Source organism: Haliaeetus leucocephalus, unplaced genomic scaffold (genome assembly GCF_000737465.1).
Source record: "Haliaeetus leucocephalus isolate CR32 unplaced genomic scaffold, Haliaeetus_leucocephalus-4.0 Scaffold973, whole genome shotgun sequence".
NCBI lineage: Eukaryota > Metazoa > Chordata > Aves > Accipitriformes > Accipitridae > Haliaeetus > Haliaeetus leucocephalus.
In genome coordinates, this window is record NW_010973409.1 from 2550298 (window position 1) to 2573256 (window position 22959).

The 22959-nt window shown below is 37.8% G+C and overlaps 1 protein-coding gene across 2 annotated transcripts in view; it reads left to right on the forward strand.

Annotated features, from left to right (window-relative positions):
• Positions 1-22582, forward strand: part of NGLY1 (N-glycanase 1) — a 35139-nt gene extending 12557 nt beyond the window's left edge. The window contains exons 5-14 of one of the 2 annotated variants that reach the window (XR_775424.1): positions 620-842; positions 2662-2783; positions 3197-3342; positions 3524-3634; positions 9156-9320; positions 10628-10816; positions 14191-14368; positions 14895-15231; positions 20467-20763; positions 22381-22582. Coding sequence is in view for 1 of the 2 variants with exons in the window: in XM_010584337.1 (XP_010582639.1) it covers positions 620-842; positions 2662-2783; positions 3197-3342; positions 3524-3634; positions 9156-9320; positions 10628-10816; positions 14191-14368; positions 14895-15070 (1310 nt within the window). In the remaining variant the exon portion in view is untranslated. Of the gene's footprint in view, positions 1-619; positions 843-2661; positions 2784-3196; positions 3343-3523; positions 3635-9155; positions 9321-10627; positions 10817-14190; positions 14369-14894; positions 18351-20466; positions 20764-22380 lie in introns of those variants that run through there. The other variant, XM_010584337.1, reaches the window with a different exon arrangement.
• The last annotated feature ends 377 nt before the right edge of the window (positions 22583-22959 follow it).

Genomic DNA, 22959 nt, shown 5'->3' on the forward strand with positions numbered 1-22959 from the left:
TGCCCTCTGGAAGTCCGAGGTAGCAGTTCTGCTGACTCCCACTCCTTACTTCTCCAAGAAACAAAAACTCTATCATTTTGTGATCACTGTGCCCAAGACGGTCCCCAACCATCACATCACCCACAAGCCCTTCTCTGTTTGCAAACAACAGGTCCAGCGGAGCGCCTTCCCTAGTTGGCTCACTTGGTAGCTGTGTCAGGAAGTTATCTTCCACATGCTCCAGGAACCTCCTAGACTGTTTCTTCTCTGCTGGAAACAGGAGCAGAAAAAGAATTAACACTCTCTTCTGAAGCCCTGGAAGAATATGAGGGGCATGAGGAACTTCATGGGGCTTCACTGTATATCTAACTTGTTTTTCTGAGCGATTTCTTATTCTCGCTCTAGCTGTAGTGTTTAGGGGTGCAGTTTTTTGTTCTTTGCATATACAGTTTGATGTTATTCAGTTTTGAGAATTGAGATTTTCTTTCTTGTGTGTGCTTAAGTAACATATGAAGCTTTTGTATAATGAGACTTCTAAAATACAATAAAGGCCCGGGGCTGGTGGTTTATGTAGATACTGGAAAGTTGAACTAAATTGTTTTTCCATTTGACCTAATTGTGTGTTGTGTAAATTTTACAGGTGCAAATGTGAATGAAGAGGACTTTTTATTGTTGGAGCTGTTGGACTGGTTTAAGAATGACTTTTTTCATTGGGTAGATAATCTTCCTTGCAGCAAGTGTGGTGGGCAGACAGAGCCTAAAAGTGGCTACTTATTGCCTACTGATGATGACCTAAGGTGGAATGTCAGAAGAGTGGAAAATCATTACTGCAACCAGTGTCAGTTCTGTAATAGATTCCCAAGGTGAGCACACAAAGATTTGCTTGTCTCTTTTCTTGTCTTTCAAGAAACAGCTTTGCATTTGTATGTTTTGTGAAAAAGTGATAAGTTGTTGGTTGAAAGATTAGAGAAGCCATTTTAAGTAACATGATAGGATGGTTGATGAACCAGCAGTCGCTCTATAAGATTAGAGATTTTTAAAACCAATATATTGCTTTCTTTTATGTGGCCTTGCTCTGAATACTTGTCTGACTTTCTTCTTAATTTTTTTTTTTACTATTAATTTGGTAAAGTACAACTTCTAAATAAAATACGTTAATATTGGCATAGTATGTAGGTAGGTTTTTGTTATTTCAGGGAAAACGTTAGCTTCTATGGGAAATCACAAAGGGTAATCCACATTTTTTGCTGAGTCTATAGCAAGAGAGAAAATATCCAGGTTTTTGATATTTTTGCTAACTATCAAAAGCACCAACGTACAAAAATCATATTTTAAGTTGAAGTTGTCATGGTTTAACCCCAGCCAGCAACTAAGCACCACACAGCTGCTCTATCACTCCCCTCCTCAACTGGACTGAGGGGAGAAAATACACCAAAAGGCTCATGGGTTGAGATAAGGACAGGAAGAGATCACTCAACCAATTACCATCATCCATCAGACTCATCAGCAAAACAGACTTGACTTGGGGAAAATTAACTTAATTTATTGACAGTCAAACTGGAGTAGGGTAATGAGAAATGCAACCAAATCTTAAAACACCTTCCGCCCACCCCTCCTTTCTTCCCGGGCAGAGCTTCACTCCTGAATTGTCTACCTCCTCCCCTCCAGCGTCACAGGGGGATGGGGAATGGGGGTTGTGGTCACTTCATTACACATTGTCTCTGCCACTCCTTCCTCCTCAGGAGGAGGACTCCTCAGGCTCTTCCCCTGCTCCAGCGTGGGTCCCTTCCATGGTGTGCAGTCCTTCAGGAACAGACTGCTCCAGCGTGGGTCCCCCACAGGGTTGCAAGTCCTGCCAGAAAACCTGCTCCAGGGTGGACTCCTCTCTCCATGGGTCCACAGGTCCTGCCAGGAACCTTCTCCAGTGTGGGCTTCCCACGAGGTCACAGCCTCCTTCAGGCATCCACCTGCTCTGGCATGGGGTCCTCCATGGGCTGCAGGTGGATATCTGCTCCACTGTGGACCTCCATGGGCTGCAAGGGGACAGCCTGCCTCACCATGGTCTTCCCCACAGGCTGCAGGGGGATCTCCGCTCCAGCACCTGGAGCATCTCCTCTCCCTCCTTCTTCACTGAACCTGAGTGTCTGCAGGGTTGTTTCTCTTACATGTTCTCACTCCTGTCTCTGGCTGCATTTTCTGTGCCCACAGCAACTTTTTTTTCCCCTTCTTAAATCTGTTCTCCCAGAGGCGCTACCACTGTCACTGATTGGCTTGGTCTTGGCCAGCGGCGGGTCCATCTTGGAGCCGGCTGGCGTTGGCTCTGTGAGACATAAGGGAAGCTTCTAGCAGCTTCTCACAGAAGCCATCCCTGTAGCACTCCTGCTACCAAAACCTTGCCACGCAAACCCAATGCAGAAGTCTAAGTCAATTCTGAAAACTGATAAAAACCGGGTTCATTTTAGTCCTGCTATAAACATATGATGGAGTCACGTGAGTCAAAGTAAAAGTGGCATTCTGCTCGCCCTTGTTTTGTGCAGTACAGCAATCATTTCCATTATCTTCTGTGGACTGAATGTCACTGAAATCTGTTCAAATCATGACAGGGACAGTCATGATCTGAAGATTTTGAAAGGTGAAATGCATTTTCAATTATTCTGGTTTTGGTTTGTTTTTCTACTGTAGGTATAACAACCCCGAAAAACTGCTGGAAACCAGACGTGGACGCTGTGGCGAGTGGGCTAACTGTTTTACACTGTGTTGCAGAGCTGTAGGTTTTGAGGCTAGATACGTCTGGGACTGCACAGGTATCAGTATTCTAGAATATTGTAATGTTAATACAAACCTATGCAAAATGAGGTTACATATTTTATGGTTCTTAGATTATATTAGTCATCAGGCAGCATATAGAGTTATGCAGTTCAGCTAACAAAGACAATATAAATTCAATTTCCTGTCTTGCCTAATGAGATGAAATATAGTTCTGCAACTAAGGTTAGATGATTGACTTCAGAATGGTACAACCTTTAGTTGAATCTAAGGGACTATGATCCTAAGATAGAAAGAGAAAGCTCTGGTAACTTTCCTGAATGTAGATGAACAGAAAACGTGTTCTTTCACCTTTTCCTTCATTTAATAAATCAGGAAAAGTTACAATATTATCTAGAAGAGAGGATCTATCCTTATAATTCATTGTTTATTCTTGACCTTTGTTATATAGATCATGTGTGGACTGAAGTATATTCTTCATCTCAGAAAAGATGGCTTCACTGTGATCCCTGCGAAAATGTCTGTGATAAACCTCTTCTTTATGAGTCTGGGTGGGGAAAGAAGCTCTCCTACATAATTGCATTCTCCAAAGATGAGGTAGGAGTAATGATGTTAATAATAAACAAGCTTGCCCTGAGGCAAGTGAGTGATATATTCCATCTTAGTGTGATTTCCAGAATTACAGAAAAGCATACTTTGATTAGCTAGCCTCTTTAAATGAAGCAAGATATATGGGAATTTCTGGTTGCTTTATTTTCTTCTTCAACTTGTGCTTGAGGTTGTTGATGTCACCTGGAGGTACAGCTGTAGACATGAAGAAGTACTCTCTAGAAGGACAGCCCTCACTGAAGCTACACTACGTGAGACAATTAACACACTAAATAGAACGGTATGTAGCTTTTCTTAAATTGATTTTTTTAAGTGAAACCTAAGTGTCTGTCCAGAATGTGAAGTCCTTGAACAAAGGAATGCATTTAGTAACCTGATAGGAGTGTTCATGCGCTATGGAATATAAAATGCTGCTAACTATACAGACCTCATTTTACAATGAATACATAAGAGTTAGTCACAGTGCTGAACTTACATGAAATAAGATAAAGAGTGGTATGTAAGAGGATTATCATATTATCTCTTACATAGTCAAATGCGTGTGTTTGTGTGTGTATATATATATATAAAAAATAGATACTGTGTGTATGTATTTTTTTCTTGATGGCTTTGGAGTAGACTTGTGCATCAACAGATGTTGGGGGTAAACTACAAATGCTTTGTGACTATGTGGACTCCTTGAGGGCAGCTGAGCATTTTCCACATTAATAATGCTATAACTTGAAAACAATAGTATTTATAGTTATAAGAAATGTAGGCCTAATTTGCTTTCCATGACTTTTTTACAAGTGCTGGGAAGTGGGAGGAATAATTCACAGGCTGCTTCCAAGACTTTCAAGAAGCGTTGATACCATGTGGCTCTGAGCCAAAGCTCTCCTGACACACTGTTCATGCCTAATGTCCCCAGAACACATGGAGCCATTAACACCTGCATGTCACAGTCACAGAACCCGAGTGCACTCGGCATCTCTCTGCAAAGCTTTTACCGCTCTCTACATGGGACAGGATGAACTTTTCTTGACTCAATATACTAGAATACCACAAAACGTTCAACCACCTATGAGGTTCCATTTTTGTCTCCACTTCCTTCCAGGGCTAATTCCTGTGCATAGAAACTTTAGTTCTAGTGATACTATATAGCTGATGGCTTAATAAACAGATAATGCCTTTGCAGAGCCCTGCTGACTTGAGTGTTATAGCCAGACACAAGAGTGTGAAGAACTGAGCTGAACTTATGTTTGAGGCCAGGGCTTGAAATCGTTTTATCAGTAATGAAAAATTAGAGTCACGTAGTGGAGTGGAGCATTGAGAAGGCTGACCAGAGTAGCAAAATAAAAGGAGGTAAAGGATCAGAAATTCAAGCTGAGGAATGCATGCCCTTTGTGCAGGGTTGCAGGAATTTAATGGCATCCTCTCCGAGCATTGAACCCTTGCTGGCTACAAACTGATCTGAGGGGCCTTTCTTCTGATCTACTGGCAATAGAAACAAGTCACCAGACTCCTTTTCTCCACCAGCTGTCTGTAGAGAAAGAACAGTGGAAATGGGGCACTAGTAAGTTGAAAAATTACTCTTGACAATATTGATGGAATCAGGAAAGTATATGCAACTGACTAATGGGCTGGCTTGCCTGACTTCCTTCTCACCTCAATGGTGTCACTGTAGGATCATGCTCTTTCACTTACAGAAGTTTAGAGAACTCCAGTAAAAAAATGCATTGCCATCTCCAACAGATGGTGCTGCATGTTGTTTCTTGGCCTGTTTCTTACTCATTTCCACCTGCTTCATAAGACTGTGCAGCTCATGAGCTGACATGAGCACTTTTCAAACAGAAAGAACAGGCATTCTGGTCATACCTTAAGTGAAGACTTCATTAAAAACTGAGTACAGGGAAGAAAGCTATACACGTGCTTCCAAGACACTCTTGTATTTCTCCTATTTTGTTTCTCTACAGGTGGAAAATCCCAGCCCTTTTTTCTCTATGCTGCACACTTTCCCTACTGCTTTCCAGTATTATTAAAGCTGTCATGTGATTTTATTAGAACACCTTTGTCAGTATTTTTAATGGTATCTTATTCTGAGGAAGAATTTACTCTCCCTTTCTAGAAGCTGAATGACGCTCACACTCCCCTGCTCCCACACACACTTCCTTTTGCCCAGTAGCTGTTCAGAATGTTTGATTAATTTATTAAATTAATAATAAATTTAATCCCTGTAAGTAACTGCTCTTACTCCTTTTTTTCTTTTGTCTGTTATAGCTGGAATTGGATTTCAGGCGCTTAGAGGCAGTTTGCCATCAGATTGCTACAAGAACAGGGTTTTTTTCCTACATTTGTCCTAGTCAAAGGGCTTTTCCTAAAGTTCATACTAAGGTGACAATACAGGGGGACTCAAGGGGCCATTAAAAAGTTGCTGTCTGAGGATCTCCATGTCGTATTCAGTAGCTTCTGTGGTCAGTAGAGACGTAAGGCCGCTTACCCCTGGAACTATCAAGACATCTTATAGCAGGTTGTCATTACTCTGCTCAGTCACAAGTCTCTGTTTCTGCTAGTATGCTGTTTCCTTCGCTGCAACCTGTTCAGCAGATAACTGATGTAGGCAGAGGCCTCCACTAACTTTCCCTTTTCCCATCATCTCCTACAGACTGGTTCCACACTAAAAGGGATTATGGTCTTGGTATCTTTTGATGCAGAGTTCCAGCACTGCATCTTTCAAGCTCAATCCTTCTACTTTACAACTAAAGAGAAGCACAGTACACAGTACACATTATCACCTATGCTGCAATGTTAGTGAAAGTGGAATCTGAGAGATTGTTATTGTTCTTTCCTGCATAAAGAGCCATGGCTGTGGCCATTATTTCTCTGCTTGTCTGTCTGTTCAGTGGCCAAGCAGAGACGACACAACAGTTCAACGACTCATGGTTAAATGGAAAAGAGGCAATGATAATTAAATCTATTCAGTACACTATTTTACTCCTCAGAAATACTGTGTGTATTTTATTTGGGTCAGGCATTCCTAAATGGGTGTGTAGCCTCCAGACTACCAACAATCTGATGTCATTCTATAAGTACCATATCACACCCTGCCTACAAATTTTCTTCACCTATTTTGTATGGGCACTGCTGTATTCCAGTCCATTGTATGTTACCTCTATAGAAAAGGGGGAGAGGACCCTGAAATTTCCACTGCTTTCATTGGAAATTGGATGGTGGGGCAGGGAAACAAATTATTTTTTTGCTTCAGGCCTCATTTTTTGGTAGCGATTGTGAATGGTTATAGCTACAGCCAGGTCAGCTCTTAAAAGGAAAACTAGTAATTTAGGTTGAATTGCAGCCATTTCATGGTGATTGATGTGAGATCATAAAATTATAGAATGGTTTGGGTCAGAAGGGACCTTAAAGATCATCTAGTTCCAACCACCCTACCTTGGGCAGGGATTGGGCAGGGACACCTTCCACTAGACCAGGTTGCTCAAAGCCTCATCGAACCCGGCCTTGAACACTTCCAGGGATGGGGCATCCACAACCTCTCTGGGCAACTTGTTCCAGTGCTTCACCACCCTCACAGTGAAGAACTTCTTCCCTACATCTAATCTAAATCTACCTTCTTTCAGTGTAAAGCCATTACCCCTTGTCCTGTCACAACAGCCCCTGTAAAAGGTCCCTCTCCAGCTTTCTTGTAGGCCCCCTTTAGGTGCTGGAAGGCCTTCCTGAAGCCTTCTCTTATCCAGGCTAAACAACCCCAGCTCTCTCAGCCTGTCCTCATAGGAGAGGTTCTCCAGATGAGATGAACCAATATTCCTTGTTTAAAGGTTTAAAATTCAATTTCTATCCTCAAATTACTTGTTGCTTACCCAGCAATGGGTCCACTTAAATCACAGGTTATCGATCTCCTGAAATCACAGTCCTTCAGGAGGCATGAACAGCATAGCTTGCACATGATGCAGAACTGATTTTAGAACTGCAGTTCACAATCCCTCCTCCTTCCTATTCCCTTTGTCTGCCAAGGAAAGGTGGGGCCTGAGCATTTATGTAGAGGGCAATACCTTAAGGAAAAACAAAAGCAGTAAGTTTGAGCCATGGTAGTTGATAGGAGTTCTTGGAATCCATTTCAGTACATGGATGCTGTTCATGACAATGTCATTTGTAGGAAATGTAGTTACAGGCAGTGTTGATCTCTGCAGAGTCTTAGCATTATGCATATCTTGCATGCTGCTAGCATTTATATGCAAGAGTCTACTGGGTGGGGTGGAGATTACAAGAATTGACATACTCGTACCCTTAACAGTTGAGGAACTTACTAATTTCTTGTATCATACATAAAAGACGCCTGTTTTATGAAGCACCATTTTTGTGTTGAAGCACTGTTCTCTAACAGTTTTTTTTAGATACTGTTACAACAGCTGCAGAACAAGGGCAACCAGTTCTCAGTGTGGCATCACTAATTTCAGTGGTGATGATCCCTGACAGTGGGTTTCCCTACATCAAAGTGGCTCGAAGAAAATTGTAGATTGGTATTGTTAACTTAGGGTAAGCCACATCAAACTTCCTCTGAGCTGGACTGAGATCTGTAGTACTGTATACGGATATCCAAAGTGCCCAGGCAAGTGTTAGATTCAGAAAGGCCTGGTGTTTCATGAGGAACTGCTGGAGTCCCTGCTTGACATCCATCAACACAGGCAGAGGTGTATTGCCCCCTTGCTGTGTTAGAACTGGTATTTGGCAGCTGGAATTTGTTCAGCTGGAGCTGTTTCTCATCATTTCTCTGTATCTACTTTCCTTTATCCAGTTCCAGATTGTTGTCTGGAACAAAAACCCTTCAAATGCCTTTTTTCTGATCCCTAATAGCAAAACTTTCTGGGGTCAGGACTGCTTTTGAGGTAATTGGCATACTTATTAGCCTGAAGTTTCAGGTCCTAGTGGGCTGAGTGTGCATGCCTTGGGCAATCGCCAAAGTAGGAAAAAAAGATGATGTGTAATCATTTGCATACTCAATGTTGAACTTAATTTTCCAACCCTGTGGGGGTGTATCCACAATTAAGGAAAAAGGCTTCACACATCAGCTATGTGTATCTGACGTGAAAATCATGGAGACAGAACCCCATCCTCTCACAATGAATTTTTTTTTAAGTTGTGTACCCAAAAAATGCCATATTTTTATTCATGTAGGTAAAGAAATCGTGTTATGTAATTCTTTCTCTTTTCCACTAATTTACCTGGAAGTGTAGGTGATGTGCTTTTGTCAGTTTTCTGATATCTGCAAAAATATGAATGTCATTGTTTGTTTATGATAGAGTCAGTCACTGTGAAATAACTCTTTCAGAGACTAACTGAATCTTTTTTTCGGCCTTAATCACAAACCCAAGGAGTTGCCAACCAAATCACTCCACCTCAGAGAAGAAAAGTTTGACTCCAAAATTATGCTTGCTTTCTCTTTCCCCCAAATAGTATCAAGAACAGCTATGGTATGGAATACATATGAATAGCTATGAAATATGCTATGGAAGTGTTTTACCATCCAAGCAAATCTATTACAAGCATAGCACAAACCTTATTTTAAAGGCAATCCATGTAGTTAGTTCATGCAAGTTCACAGAAATAGCACTGCTGTCGAATAACTATGCAGTTATGACTGATTTATATTTGCACCTGTGGTATAAGATTAATGTTTCTAACAGTCAGTCTAGACTTTAAATGTTAGTCTATTTTTTCAATTCTTTTTTCCCTATTGGTGTCACTGTAGAGCAGAATTATAAATACCATTTTTTTGAATTTTTTACTTTGCTGCTTAAATGTATTTTCAGAGACAACGATCTTTGTCAGAAAATAGAAGAAGAGAGCTCTTGGAAAGAACAATTGTGGAGCTTGTTGAATTTATTTCTCCCAAAACACCTAACCCCAGAGAATATGGTGGAAGGACATCAGGTTCCATGGCTTGGCGGGTAGCCAGAGGTGAAATTGGTCCAGAGGTATTTAACTTTTGCACTGGTGACCATTAGAGGTAGCTAAATAGAGGTTCTATGATTATGGTCTGCAGAGGAAAAGCACTTCATGGTAGGTAGCCTACAGATTAGTTCAAACAGTGAAACTTGCAAAAACATTAGGTGCAAGTGTGATGTGAATTCAGCAGAGGTCCACAAGTAATTTTTGAGGATTGATGGTGGTCCGTTGATTCTAAAAATGTTTGGGAATCCTTGATCTAAAGTGTGTTTTGCTCTTACAAGTTAATAAAAAATACTTCTTTTCCTTTTAATTAGTTACAGTGTGACAGAACTAGAAAGTTTAAGGTAGTTGAAAACAGTTGGGAAAACTTTAAAAAAATGTTTATTTGTGTTATTAGTTACTCTTGGTTAAAGCCTGAAAGTAAGTTTTGATCAAATATTTTTGTTGATAAAACAATGTGGTAGCAATTAGGATTGCATAAATGGAACAATCTCTTAAATAATAAACTCAATTGATTTTCATATCAATGTTTTTGACTATTTCTGAAAGCAAGATTTTATTTTTAATTATTTATGCTAAGGTACAGTTTCCGAGAACTATAGCCATGTTTAGCTTGAGCCAGCATACAAAAGTATGACTTACGCCATCACTTGTTACATCAATCTTGTGATCCTGTCATGTGGAATGCCTGACAATCCTAAATAGAACGAGTTAGGTGACATTAATGAGTTTCATAGGATTGTCTAAATTTGAGAAACTAAGCGTTTATTTCAGTTCTCCATAGTTTAGAAGATTTAATTTGTGCTTTGCTGAAACTTGTAAGAACAATGACAAATCTTTAAAAAAAAATACTGTGAAGTTATGAAGTTTGTATCTTAAGTTTTTTGAAGTTGATTTGTAAACTGTCATATACAAACACCTGTATATGGTAGTCACAGAATTAAGTTTGCTATTTGGAACAACCATTTACTTTTGATTGTACAAGAAATATACTCAACATACAAATTTTCTATTCCTAACATGTTAATCTCTTACTTAAATTTGCTAATTTTTGTTATTTCATTAACAATTTACTTCTAAAAGTAATTATAAGAAAATCTAAAAACTAAATTTACTGCTCCTCTCTGGAAAAGGTGCAAGTCTGTTGTAGGAAACTGGTTTAAAACTTCTGTTTTGCAGAAATGCTTTTGTCCATGACCTCTCTTAAAAATGACATTTTTTTCAGTTGACAGCAAAACTGAATTGGGAAACCATGGCATGCTGTTTAAAAGTAACATAGTCTTACTGAAATGTACTGGGGAATGAAGGTGCTTGTATTTTTTGTCTTTTTCAGAAAAGAAAAGAAGTACTTTTTATTCCCTCTGAAAAAGAGAAGACATCTAAACTTTTCCACCTCATTTACAATATAGTAGAAGATAGTTATACACGGATTTCCAATAATAATGAAAAAATAAGTGGCTGGGAAGCAGGTGTTTGGAAGGCAGAGTCTATTTGGAGAAAGGTTGAAACAGATTGGAAAATGGTAAGGATAACAATGATTAAAAGCGTAGAATCTATCGTAAAAGTATGATAACACAAATAAAATAGAAAACCCTTGCCAATGTTTGGCATCAAAACCTCTCTTGGTGCACATAGAATTTAGCTGATGTTAGTAAATGTTACTGTTAAGCTTCAGGTAAGATTGCCATATGATTTAAGAAATTAGAAATAAATTTAGCTTTTCTTTTAGAAAGGATGACCAAATTCTCTGCAGGTAGGTAAAATCCTTGCTAAAGCACCAAATTTTTAAAAAATGGCTTCCTTCTTATGCTTTTGGGCAAATGTACAATACTGTTTTATTGAAAAGCAGTACTTCTCTCCAAAAAAAAGATACTTGTTGTTTTGTTTTGGAGAATAGCTTTATGGTGTGCCATATCTCTTTGATACACAGCCAAAGGAAGAAATTGTCATCCTAAGTATTACAGTTCCATCTGCAAGAAGGCAAAAACCTGTCAGTTATGCAGATTATTGTATACCTTGCCCAGAATCCTTCCCATCTGTCAGGACGCAGAGCAGCGGAAGAGTCATATGCTCTAAATCTGAGAAGATAACGGATGCCTGTAAGATGGGAAGGGGTCATTTACTAGCAAACGTCTTTTCCTGCAACAGCTACCAACTGTGGAACTGAGCATTCCTGTCAGGGACTATAGCATGTTATTGCTTTGTTCCCCTGTCAGTTTACTAGTCTGAAAGATCTCTGGCCAAGCGTTCTTCTAGCTTAGGCAATGGTTTGCTTCCATTGATGAAAAATGGAGCTAAGTATATATGACAGTCTTCTGAGGTTTTCTGTGCTGGATGTATACATAACTGACTTGCAAAATGCAATGGGGGAATAGCTTGGAGAGGTTGTTCTACATAAAAGAGAAGGAATAAGGGAAGAAACTGGAGAACAATACAAAAGATGTTACAACAGTGTGGGCTAATAGGAAAAGAGAAGTAACAAAAACTCAGAATGAGGGACAACTGTTCTCTGCTTCCCTAGGATCTGCTAAAAATCTGATAGCACATTATATCTTCAAGTCTCCAATGATCAGTTATCCCCACTTTTGCAAGAAACGTACTGTCTTTGCACTGAAACCAATTACAAGTCTGCTGTTCTGCTGAGTTCTACTAATCAGATAAAACAGGGAAGGACCAATCTATAGGACCAGAGAGAAAGATTTTACCCTTGTATTCAACAGCACCGAAATTTTTCTAGATAAAGGATGAGAGGATGGCCTTGAGAAATTAAGAGCTACAGATCCAGGTGTATCTTAGGCTTGTGGGTAAGGCATGTTAGTTCTATGGGAACACCATCCTGCAGAAAGTCTGTGTATGAATCTAAAATGACTTTCCATTGAGGGTTGTTTGTATTATGGGAGACAGCAGAGGGAAAGGTTGGTTGGGGTTTGCCTGTTCTTTTTGTAATGCCTCTGGTAGATCTGCAAGGTACTGATTGGAGTTTGATTCAGCAGCTGTCCAAGAAACTTAGCAGCCAAAGGAGCCTTCATAGAAATATTTTGTTTATCATTTAGTATGTGATGAATGGAAAGAAATTTAAATACAAAAGCCCCAGTAAAGGCCACTATAGGTATTAGCCCAGGAGTAACAGAAAAGAACCATCAGTTACGTATTCTGTCTTTGCAATGCTGTTGATCAAAATGATTCAGATAGGTGATCATCTTGGCCAGTCTGGTAGTAGCCATGTCCATCATATTTGTGTATTTTCTTGCTATTCAGTGTCACTTGACTTCACGGTACACAACTCAAACAGGTACAAAACACAAATTTAATTAGATTACCCAGAGATAACTTGGCATCCAGGGCTCAAACAAGCAGTCCACAGTAGGTAAGAATAAGAATGTAAGAATTTGTAGATCTGAGGTCCATGGGTTTCTAAAAGCTTGTTTTCCAGAAGAATTGCTCCAGTGGAAAAGAATTTGAATGAGGGTTTTTTTTTCCCCCCTAAATTCAGACTTTTTTTAAATAATACTGGAAAAAGAGGAGCCAGGTGTGAAAATTAGAGGACAGTCAAAAAGACATAGAAGGAGACTTTAACTTCTGTTTATCTGATTAAATGCTTGGATATTATAATGGAAGATGAGACAGGCTAATGTTTTAGCTTTTATCCCTAAAAGCCTGTTTAGTGCAACTCAACCAAGTAGTAATTAATGGAGTGTTTTGGCTTCCTTACTCAAATAAGGCAATTCAGTAGGATCTGATCAAGGGAAGTCTCTTGCTAGAGCTAGGTGAGGTACTTAAAAAAATTGTGTGGAGATCAGCACTTTCATGAGCAGTAAGACTATATTCACATGAAAGCAGATTAAATTGTTACATTTTCATAGGTGATCTTAATTTTAACACCTCACACATTTGGGGTTTTTCAGCTTTCTTAAACATGAGAATTAACATTTTTATGCCTGGTGCATAACAACACTAAAATTCTGTTTTATAGTCTGTCAATGACATTTCTGTATTAGAGTAGGACCTTTATGTGTTTTATTATTCAGGGTTGTTCTTTCCAGATTAAAAACTAAAGAGCTGTCTAAGTCCATTCAGTATGACATTAATCAGAAGCCTGGACATGACAGAATTTTGATAAGTTTTCTTAACTAAGGATTCTGAAAGGATCATGGCAGTTTTGACTCTTTGATCTGTAATGTCCATTAACTTGGTTTGCTGATAATAGATGCTAGACTTGAAAAGACCATCAGACGCTTATTACAAAATTCTTATGAGGGATCATAGTAACTTTAATGAGTGATAACATATGAGCTTCACTGTTCAGCCAGGTGAAGTTTAGAACAGCATTGGGACTGCATTTAATTATGCAAATCTCTAACAGTTCAAGTAATGTTACTACAGGATTTATATATGGCTAGCGTGTATGATTTACTTTAACGAAGACATGTCAAGTCTTAGGAGAAGTGGTGTGCAGCCAGCAGCCACATCTGAAGAATCTAAAATACTTACTTCATGGTTTTCTTCATCAGCAATACTGAAAAACCAAAATGAACAACCAAAGCATGTGGGCCTGTGCATTTATATAAAATACAGAAGTCTGCTTTTTTTTTTTTTTTTAAATAATAAACTTAGGTATTTTTGTGGCTTAAACTTCACCAAGCATGTTGAAATAGATTAAAGTTCCCTGGTGAAGGACTATGAACATGTACAATTACCTAACTGTGGAATAGACTTAAGGATTCAGAATGAGATTATATACAAAATTGTACTATGTACAGTTTTAAAGGTTCAGAGGCTTGATAAAGAATGGAAGTGTATTATCTTGAGATTTTATGTCCTTGTTACAACAATTAATTAAATGTGTGTTGGTCATGTCAGTTTTTGACATGCTGATTATGTCTTCTTTCCATTTAGGTTTATTTAGCCCGAAAAGAGGGGTCATCCTCTGCTTCCATCAGCTGGAAGTTTGAGTGCAAGTCAGTCGGTCTAAAAATAGATAACATTTCAGTTAGGACAAGCAGTCAGACATTTCAGAGTGGAAGAATAAAGTGGAGACTTTGCTCTCCAACAGCAGAAATTGCTCTGATAGGAGGTAAGTGTGGAATTCAAATAATGGATTATGTCATGCAGCAAAGGTGTAACTGGAAATAAATAGTTTATATAAAGAGAGCACTGTGCAAATACTAAAAATGAAATGGAAAGGAATTTTGACTTTTCCAACTCCATCTTTCTTAGCAAGGTCAAGAAAATACTGTGCATTTAAACAAAACTGGTTCAAAACCCAGTTCTATTAATACACACAGCCCTATCTGCAGCAGAGCAGGGTTAGCAAGAACACAGGGTGGATACAAGATACTTGTGTGTTTTACTAGGAAGGATAGACGCTTCTATGTGCAGCGGCTTCAAACTTGACTAGGTCCTCTGAGCACGAGCACTAAACAAGTAACAAAAATTTGCAGCTGTTTTTTTTCTGCCACTGATTGACAGATGAATTTGAGTAGTTGCAGCTGAGATCCTTAAGCATTCATTACAACTTACCCTTTTTAACATGCATTCTAGCATTAAATGCAGTCTGGAGCAGTGGCTTACTGAATTGTGTTTATCTTTTCCTCCAATAGATAAAAATCTTTGCTCCTATTCAGATTTTTCTGGTGCAACTGAAGTTATGTTGGAAGCAATTCTAAATGGAGGGGATGGTGAAGCTGCATGGCAACACACACAGCTTTTTAGAGAGAGCTTAACAGGATGTGAAGATAATTCCTTGGAGATAATTATAAAACTCAGTGACCTCTGAGAACCTGAACTGAAGAGATGTCCTTTGGATTTCTTGAAGACGTTATACCATGGATACAACATGAAGATTTGGTTGGCAGTTCCTGTTCATACTGCTGGGAGCTTATTTCCTGTGTCACTGCTTCCCTTTAACCAACTTGAAACTGCACGTGTAATGAATAGGTAAACATCACAATGAAAACCTCTTCGCTTTAAAAACAAACACCAAAATTAAGTGATTGAACCATTAAATACCCTTTTCTTAAACTTTATGATAAAAAGGGAACAATTTTTAGGAAGCAAAACATAATCATAAGAGCACAGAGCAATTGTAATTGATTTTGATTTGGAGTTTTGGGGTTGGCTTGCTGGTTGTTTTTTTTTTTAATAATCTACTCTTTAGAAAAACAGTTTTAATTCCATTTTGCTATTACAACAGATGCTTGTGATGATTTTAAAATATTTTAAATAATAATAGAAGACTTAGACATTTTAAAAGAAAATTATGATTTTGTGTAATAACCAGAAGAGCTGAAATTAAGATAAATTTTGAAGCAATCTTGAAATTATCTTGTTATATATCTAAGTATTAAACTTGTGTTTAATACCTAGAAATGTTTGGAAATATGATCGTGTGCTAGGAAAATAAACTGATTTTGAAAGAAGTGTTCATTATGTACCGAAAATTTATGAATGATATGATATGAAATTTAGACTTAAAATTGATTAAGAACATCAGAATTTTTTTCTGTGAAAAACCAGATTATTCATTATAAATACTTTTTAATGATATGAATTAGATTTGCCCACTTTTTAAAAGATTTATTAAGCATGTAGGTTGAAATCACTTTTTAAGCTATTGTCTTGAGTTGCCTTGAATACTATTCCCAAATTTGATGTAAAAGTATATACAATTTTTCTGTTCATTAATGCAATGTTTAAATTTCTTTTCATTGAATATAATAAAAACTGCTACCCAGAAGGTGTCAGATGTAGCAGTGCTGTGAATAAAGTATGGAGTGAATGTTCAGATTAAATAGTCTTTATTAGAGAATTTGAGGAAAGCTGTGGCTGGATTGTACAAGAAATTTTCTATTATAGGACTATAATGCAAAGTTCAAACTGTAGTTTATTTTAAAATAAGTGAAAATTAGGGATTATATTCTTAAGATCGGTGTTTTGAAGGCCTTTTGTTCCTTTTTCTGACCCTTTCAACCACTGTATTGATTTGAAAAGATTGTCAAAAATAATTTACATTGAAAGAAATGTTTGCTGACCTTTCAACAAATCTAAGCAAATATAAGACTGTTCAGATTTTATTAGGAAACTGCATATGCACATTGAGCACAGGCATCAAAATTATGCCACGGACATCTTAAAAAGTAGCAGTTGATGGCAGCTCGGGAGTGACAGAATGATGTATGATGGATTATATACTTTGCTTCAGAATGTAAATCGACAGTTTATGAGGGGGATTAGAAAGAGATAGTCTCACTCCCTTAATACAAAACAACACAGTGACAGGGAACTGTATGGAAGGGTGTTCATTGACACTTGACTGATGCAAAGGGAATTTGCTAGTCTCCATTCAAAACTCATCCTGTATTTAGTTTCAGCTAAATGCTAGTTCTGAGATTTTGAGAGGGAACCCAATAGAAAAGTATTTTAGACTAATTTGTATACTACGTTGGAAGAAAAAAGGCAAAAAAAGACAACTTAGTGACACCAATGAACAAAAATGTTTCCGCTTCATAATTTTGATAGCTGAAAAAGATACTGCTTTAAGACAGAAATTATTTCTTGCCTTGTATTTCTTAAAATAGAGGACTAGGAGGAATTGCAGAACAGCTTAACTGCATTTGATAATTGGAAAGCAGAAGGCAGAATAAATTTAAAAGTAGTAAGATAAAAGTAATTTTCTCACAATTTTGGTCAGAATCTGTGGGGGAAGAGTAATAGCTGCAGATAACTTAATAAAATCATCCACTCAAATGGTAGAGTAGTCAAAGACCATTATTAAAATGTTTGAATGAGTTAAAAAGATTAAAAAATGCCTCACCCATCTAATTTATCAAGAAGTACTTCTGTATTTGTAAGATCACATGCAGTGAATAAAAGTGCTTATTTTAGGAAAGAATTAACGAGTAAAAACCTTGGACTGAATAGAACTAATCTGAAAAAGTTAAATGGAACTCCTCTAGGTGTCTTTTAGAGTACCCTATAAACAGTGAACATTTTTAATCTCTTCCTGCATAAGCTTTTTAAAGGCACTAATTTTCTCTGTTGGTCTCTATTTCAGTGCAACTCTTAATAAATTTTTAATTATTTTTTGAAACCAGAGGTAATTCCTCATCAACAGTTGCTTAATAATAACTTACAGTATCCTGAATTTGCAATATTATATAGTGGAAAGATCTGTGCTGCAGTGTGCTCTAAAAGTATGGATCTTAAGTTATGCTGGCAATGATGTGATACTGGTTGAGTTGTAGGAGATGTTGATCAGGGCATAAGTATCTAAAAGTCAGTGCTTACTCAGCTTCTTAGAAGTTTGAGGAGGGGGAGGTTAAATGAGGGTAGAAAAAATAGTGTTGCCTAGAAATGTACAGCTTAATGTCAATATAGGTAAAACCAGCAATGTTTTCTAGAATTCAGTTTTGTCTGCTGCATTTTACAGAATTACCAGCTGTCCAGTGTGCCATGGGTGCTTGCCAAAGTTGCACTGAGATGTAACAGTGAAATCTTTTCAATCAAATTTTATATAAATACTATACTATCCAATTAATGCTTGCAAATTAATTCTGGAGTGCATGGTTTCCAACAGAACTATGTGGGAGCCTGTGCACAGAATTCCTCCTTTCAAACAAATACTTGTTCTACTGCACTGTTATCTCTTTACAGTTGATCATACAGCTGTTCGTTTCTTCATACCCTGTTTTGACTCTGAATGCTGCATACAGAATACCAGCCACTAGTGGCAACCCACAAAATTGAAGGAGTAATTTCCTACACCCCAGGAAGTTGCTGGGAAAATGTGTATTTAAAACATATGAAGGAAACCCCTTGTAGGCAGTGTAGAGAGAAAGCGCAAGTATACATGAATCAAGCAAACTTGCGTATGAATTATATACTTGCACTGAGAAGTAGGTAATAAAAATTATCTCATCTGATCCTGTGTGATAATGTCGCTTTTACTCATCAGTTATCCACGGAAGATTTTTCACATATAGTGACTTACACATGAGATATAATCCCTATTAAGTGCAACATCAGGAGATGTAAAACACTAAAAATAAAATATGTTTGTCTCCATAGCACAGTGGAATGAAAACAGATGGTAGGCAGCACATATGGCTGCCAGAAACTGGGAACACCCATTTGCAGAGTTCTTGCAGCTCAAAACAAAACAAGCCAAAACAAAGGAACTCCAAGGGGGGAGAGAGTGTTCCAGCAGATATCAGGATATCTGTCCTCTTCTCCATGCTCACGTTCCCCATCTCCTTACCTTTGGTTGCTTAAGCTAGAACTGGAAGTATACTACCAGTTAAGAATTTGATGTACTTTGTCAGTATTTGTCGAAACTTAGCATTTGTTAAGTACAGACATTATTTAAAATAAATCTCTAATTTCCACCATAGGTTCAAACCTCTGATTTTGGACAAAATTTAAGATTTTGCCAGTGTTCTGTAAGCAATTCAACAACTTAAAAAATGTGTCGCTGTTGAAAGAATTTCTGTATCGTTGCGTCATACGATGTGGAGGGTCAAGAAGCAAATTACAGACAGGTGACTTCCTTAAACACAGTTGGTGGAATAGACCTAGGTCCTATCTATATTTTGAGTATTTTTTAAAAGTTATTCAGCGTTATTGGCAGTAGTTTACCTTCCTTTGTGCTAGCTCTTAAGGTTCTTTTATGGGGTGCTATCATTGCCAGTAATGCTTTATGCCTTGCAGCTTATGGACTCTCTAAACAATCATCAGTGATACTATGTTTACTGATCATTGGTCACATAATGTTGTCAATGTGGATAGAATGAAAGAGTAATAGCACTAATATCTGGGGTGAGATTATGTGCTTTATGCTGATCTTGAATATTTAACCCAAGCAGAAGGACCGTAAAGAGTCCGTGTCCATCTGTACCCAGCCCCGCCCCTCCCCCCCCCGGAAAGAAAAGGTCTTTAGTTAGTTGATACAGTTTCTTCTTCGATGAAGTTACTAATTTCAGGAGCAGAATTTTCAGGCCTCCCATCCTATAATATGACACTTAGGAATAGTCAAGTAACAAGCCAAGGTCAAACAGCCTCAAGTATCTGTATTTGCATGTACAGATAATGTGAAATGTATAAGGGTCTAAATGTGACTGTCTGCCTGTCTGAATAAGAGAACAGGTTTTTTTCCTTCATTTAGATTTTTATGTTTATTCTTGGGTTTTGTTTTTTTTATGGTAAGCTTTGTAATTAGGCTGTTAGCTTTGTTTATGATTAGCCTGCTTCAGTGTCTGCAGCTTCATCTTTTTCTACATGTTTCCATCCAATTTAAAATACATTTTAATTTGCTTTTATTTTATACAGAGGATTAGAAATGCATGGTAAATACACTATGACAAAAATTAAGTTAGTTTCTTTACATTTTATTTGGTAAGAGGAGATAAAAGGGATAGATTAAAAATATTCAAACTCAGCAAAAAAAAAAAGCGCAATAGTAATTAAAACTGATGACACCCAGAAACCAACAAAAATACCGGGACTTAATAAAATTTAATGGGGAAAGAAAATGTGATGGACTACATAAGTGAGTGCTAGCAAAAGTAACTTCCATGACTGACCCTGGTTTTGAGATGTTTTTCTATGTGCTCTTTTATATTTAGGTCACTGAAAATTTTCAGTAGACAAAAAACGCTTAGAATAGTGAACAACTTTTTGGAAAAGCAGTCAAAGATTTAAGGAGTATCCATTTTTAAACATCTTTTATTTTTACTAGTCTAAGCTATAGAAATAATTTTAAAATTAACAAGCTCCTACTGCTTGATATAGTTTCATTCCTTTCTTTGTTCCAGTGAATAATCTGGGTCTTTGGTTTTGGAAAAAAGTGTGTTTAGTGACATACTGTAACCAAGAGTTTTAAGAGCACGCTATCTGTAATGATTATGAGATTTCAGTGTGGCATTGAGCACCTACAGAGACTTGAAGGACTGAGTCTTAAGTACTGGCTAGCTATGACCTTCTCCTAGAGATCTTATAAGTGGGTGGAAAAGATGATTTTGCTATGCATTTTGATTGTAATGTTTCAGTGTATGTTCTGTTAATTTGATCCTTTTATTACATCATGCTATGTGTTATTTCATATCCTTGGAACTTCAGTAATATAACGTCTGTCTCCCATATGCTTGAAGTCCCAGAGGAGCATAATTTTCTCCCCAGAAAATCATCAACTAGCAGCTTACCTCTCTCACAATCAGGAGGAAATGCTGGACTTACTTAAAATAAGCATTTTGGATAACAATATACAGACTCTCTTGTGAAACAGTCATAAGGCAACTAGCTGACGTAAGAAAATGAAGACATCCAAGCCAATGTTTAAGCGAACTCTTAGTAAAGTAGCTGGAACAGTTGATCACAGCCTCTTAGAGCAGATGGAAACAGCAGCAAAGAGCAGAATGGAAAGACAGAGACTCCCTCCTTCCCTCTGCATTACCACTGTGATGAGAAGGATAAAAGGTAATGTAATATATGTGTGTCCATGCTTGCGTTATGTCAGAAGTCAAAATAACGTAGTTAAACTGCAGCAGGTTTTGCTTTCAGCCAAAGCATCAGGGAAATACATGGTATATTAAAAACAAAGTTCACCACTAGCAAAAAGATGTAAAACTTTATTGGCCAAAAGGGAGGTGCCTGTTTGTGGGCTGCATTAAGAACTCTGGAGCTTTTCTGGTTTGGTTCAGTAAGAAGCATGCCCCAAACTGGTTTTGATTTGGGTGTTTTCTTTTGTTAGGTTGTTTGGGTAGAAGTTTCTGCCTAAGTATACTTACTGATTTCCATGATGTTATCAATGATAGTTTCAAAGAAAATAGGCCAAAAAAAGTTTAAAATAACAGGTTGGAATTAAAAACGCCGAAACTCCACAATGGAGGTAGCAGCACAAACAGGTAGTGTTAGAGGCTGTGGTTTAATTTTCACACTCGAGGATAGAAAAAAGTAGTCAGGTTAAAAAGGAATGTCAGATTTGCATCATCTGGGGGTTTGTTTAGCAAACTAAGCTAATAGTTTCATTTTTTTTATAAATCAAATATTTTTGAAAGGAAGTAGTATCATCGTGGAGCTTTACAAAGGCAAACAGTGCCATAAGCAAGTTCTTGCTCTAGTGTCAGAACTATGTATGAACTGCCTTTGTAAGAACTCATCTCAGCCCCTGACAATATTGTTAGTGGTATCAGTTATTTCTCTACTTCAGAGTCAGTCTTTGATAATGATTTTTTTTTTTATATTAATCCATTTGATTTTTTTTTTAACAAGGGTGAAACCCCAGGGTTCCCATTCAGTGCAATGGACATTGCAATTTTTCTTGACTATGCAATGTGAGTAGCTATATTCTGCAGCTTTATATTATAGTTTTGTTTCAGATTTTTAACGCTTACCAGTAATTCATATTTGTACACTAGTTTATTGCTGAAAAAGAATTGATGACAGAAAGATATGAAGAAATGGGCGTTCATCCAGTCCCAATATATAAATAACCTTCTGAAGACATGGGAAGATTTACATGCATTTTTGGCCCTCAGAAACAAAACTCATGATGGAAAACAGACATTAAAGAGAAACAAGCACTTGCCAGAGTACATTTACCTTTTTTAAACTTTTTATTGCATTTGCTTCACATACAGGACTGATTACCGGTCATGTGAGGAAATTCAGCCCTTTGCAAATATCCAGTGAAAAATTCAAAGCCCATCTGTGAACAAAGTGTGGAGGCAACATGTATCCTAGTGAAAGAGTTGCTGACAGACTGGGTGTGTGAAAAAAGAGAACAGGAAATAATATAATTAATTTTTAAAGAACAGAAGATTTACTGTCATGTGATAACAAATTCAGTGGAAATCAGCTAGAACCTATTATACTCCAAGAACTGAACATTAAATCCATAACTGGGGAATATTTTATTGAAAAAGTTGTATGGAGGAGGCACTCCAGTCATGTAGGGTTACTTGTGAGTCAAGCAGGAGTCACCACTAGCAGTACTTATCTGTGGATTTTGTATTTAATACGTATTAGAAAGAGAAAACCAGCACTGTAACATATGATTAGTTGTATTAGTAATAAGATGGATTTATTCTGCAGTGCAGCATAATCAGATGCTTTGGCCATGTTTTGGAAGATTCCTTTGATTAACACATGATATCAGTTACCTCCTGGGGTAACCCTCCCTGCTGTCTTCACTGTTAAAAGACCTTCCAGATTTCCCTTCTTCTAAACTAGTGGTTTTCATCCTTTGAAGCAGTCTCTGTAGTGGAGATCAAGGCAACTTTCAAGTGAGTCACAGGTAAGATCTGGAGGCTTCCACACCATCCCTGGATTCCCTTTTTCTTGCTTCCTCTGTGTATCGCAGGCTGATACCCCAACCCCATACAGCCTCCATGCATTCCCCAGCTCACGGTGGCTGCTATTCCTTCTGCCCTGGTGGGCAGTGGGAGAAAGCAAGCCGTGAGGATGACAGTAGCACGGCCTCTGCTGAGTGAATTCCTTGAATATGGTCCTCTGAATCTGCCACAGCCTTCATTATTGGGAGATTCTGTTCACCTCCTTGTACCATTTTAGTTCCTACCTGCCTTCCCCCCCCCAGTATATTTCATTCACAGGACAACTGAATCCTCAGCCCATATCATTCCAGTATCATAACCATCCCTCAGTAATCATCCC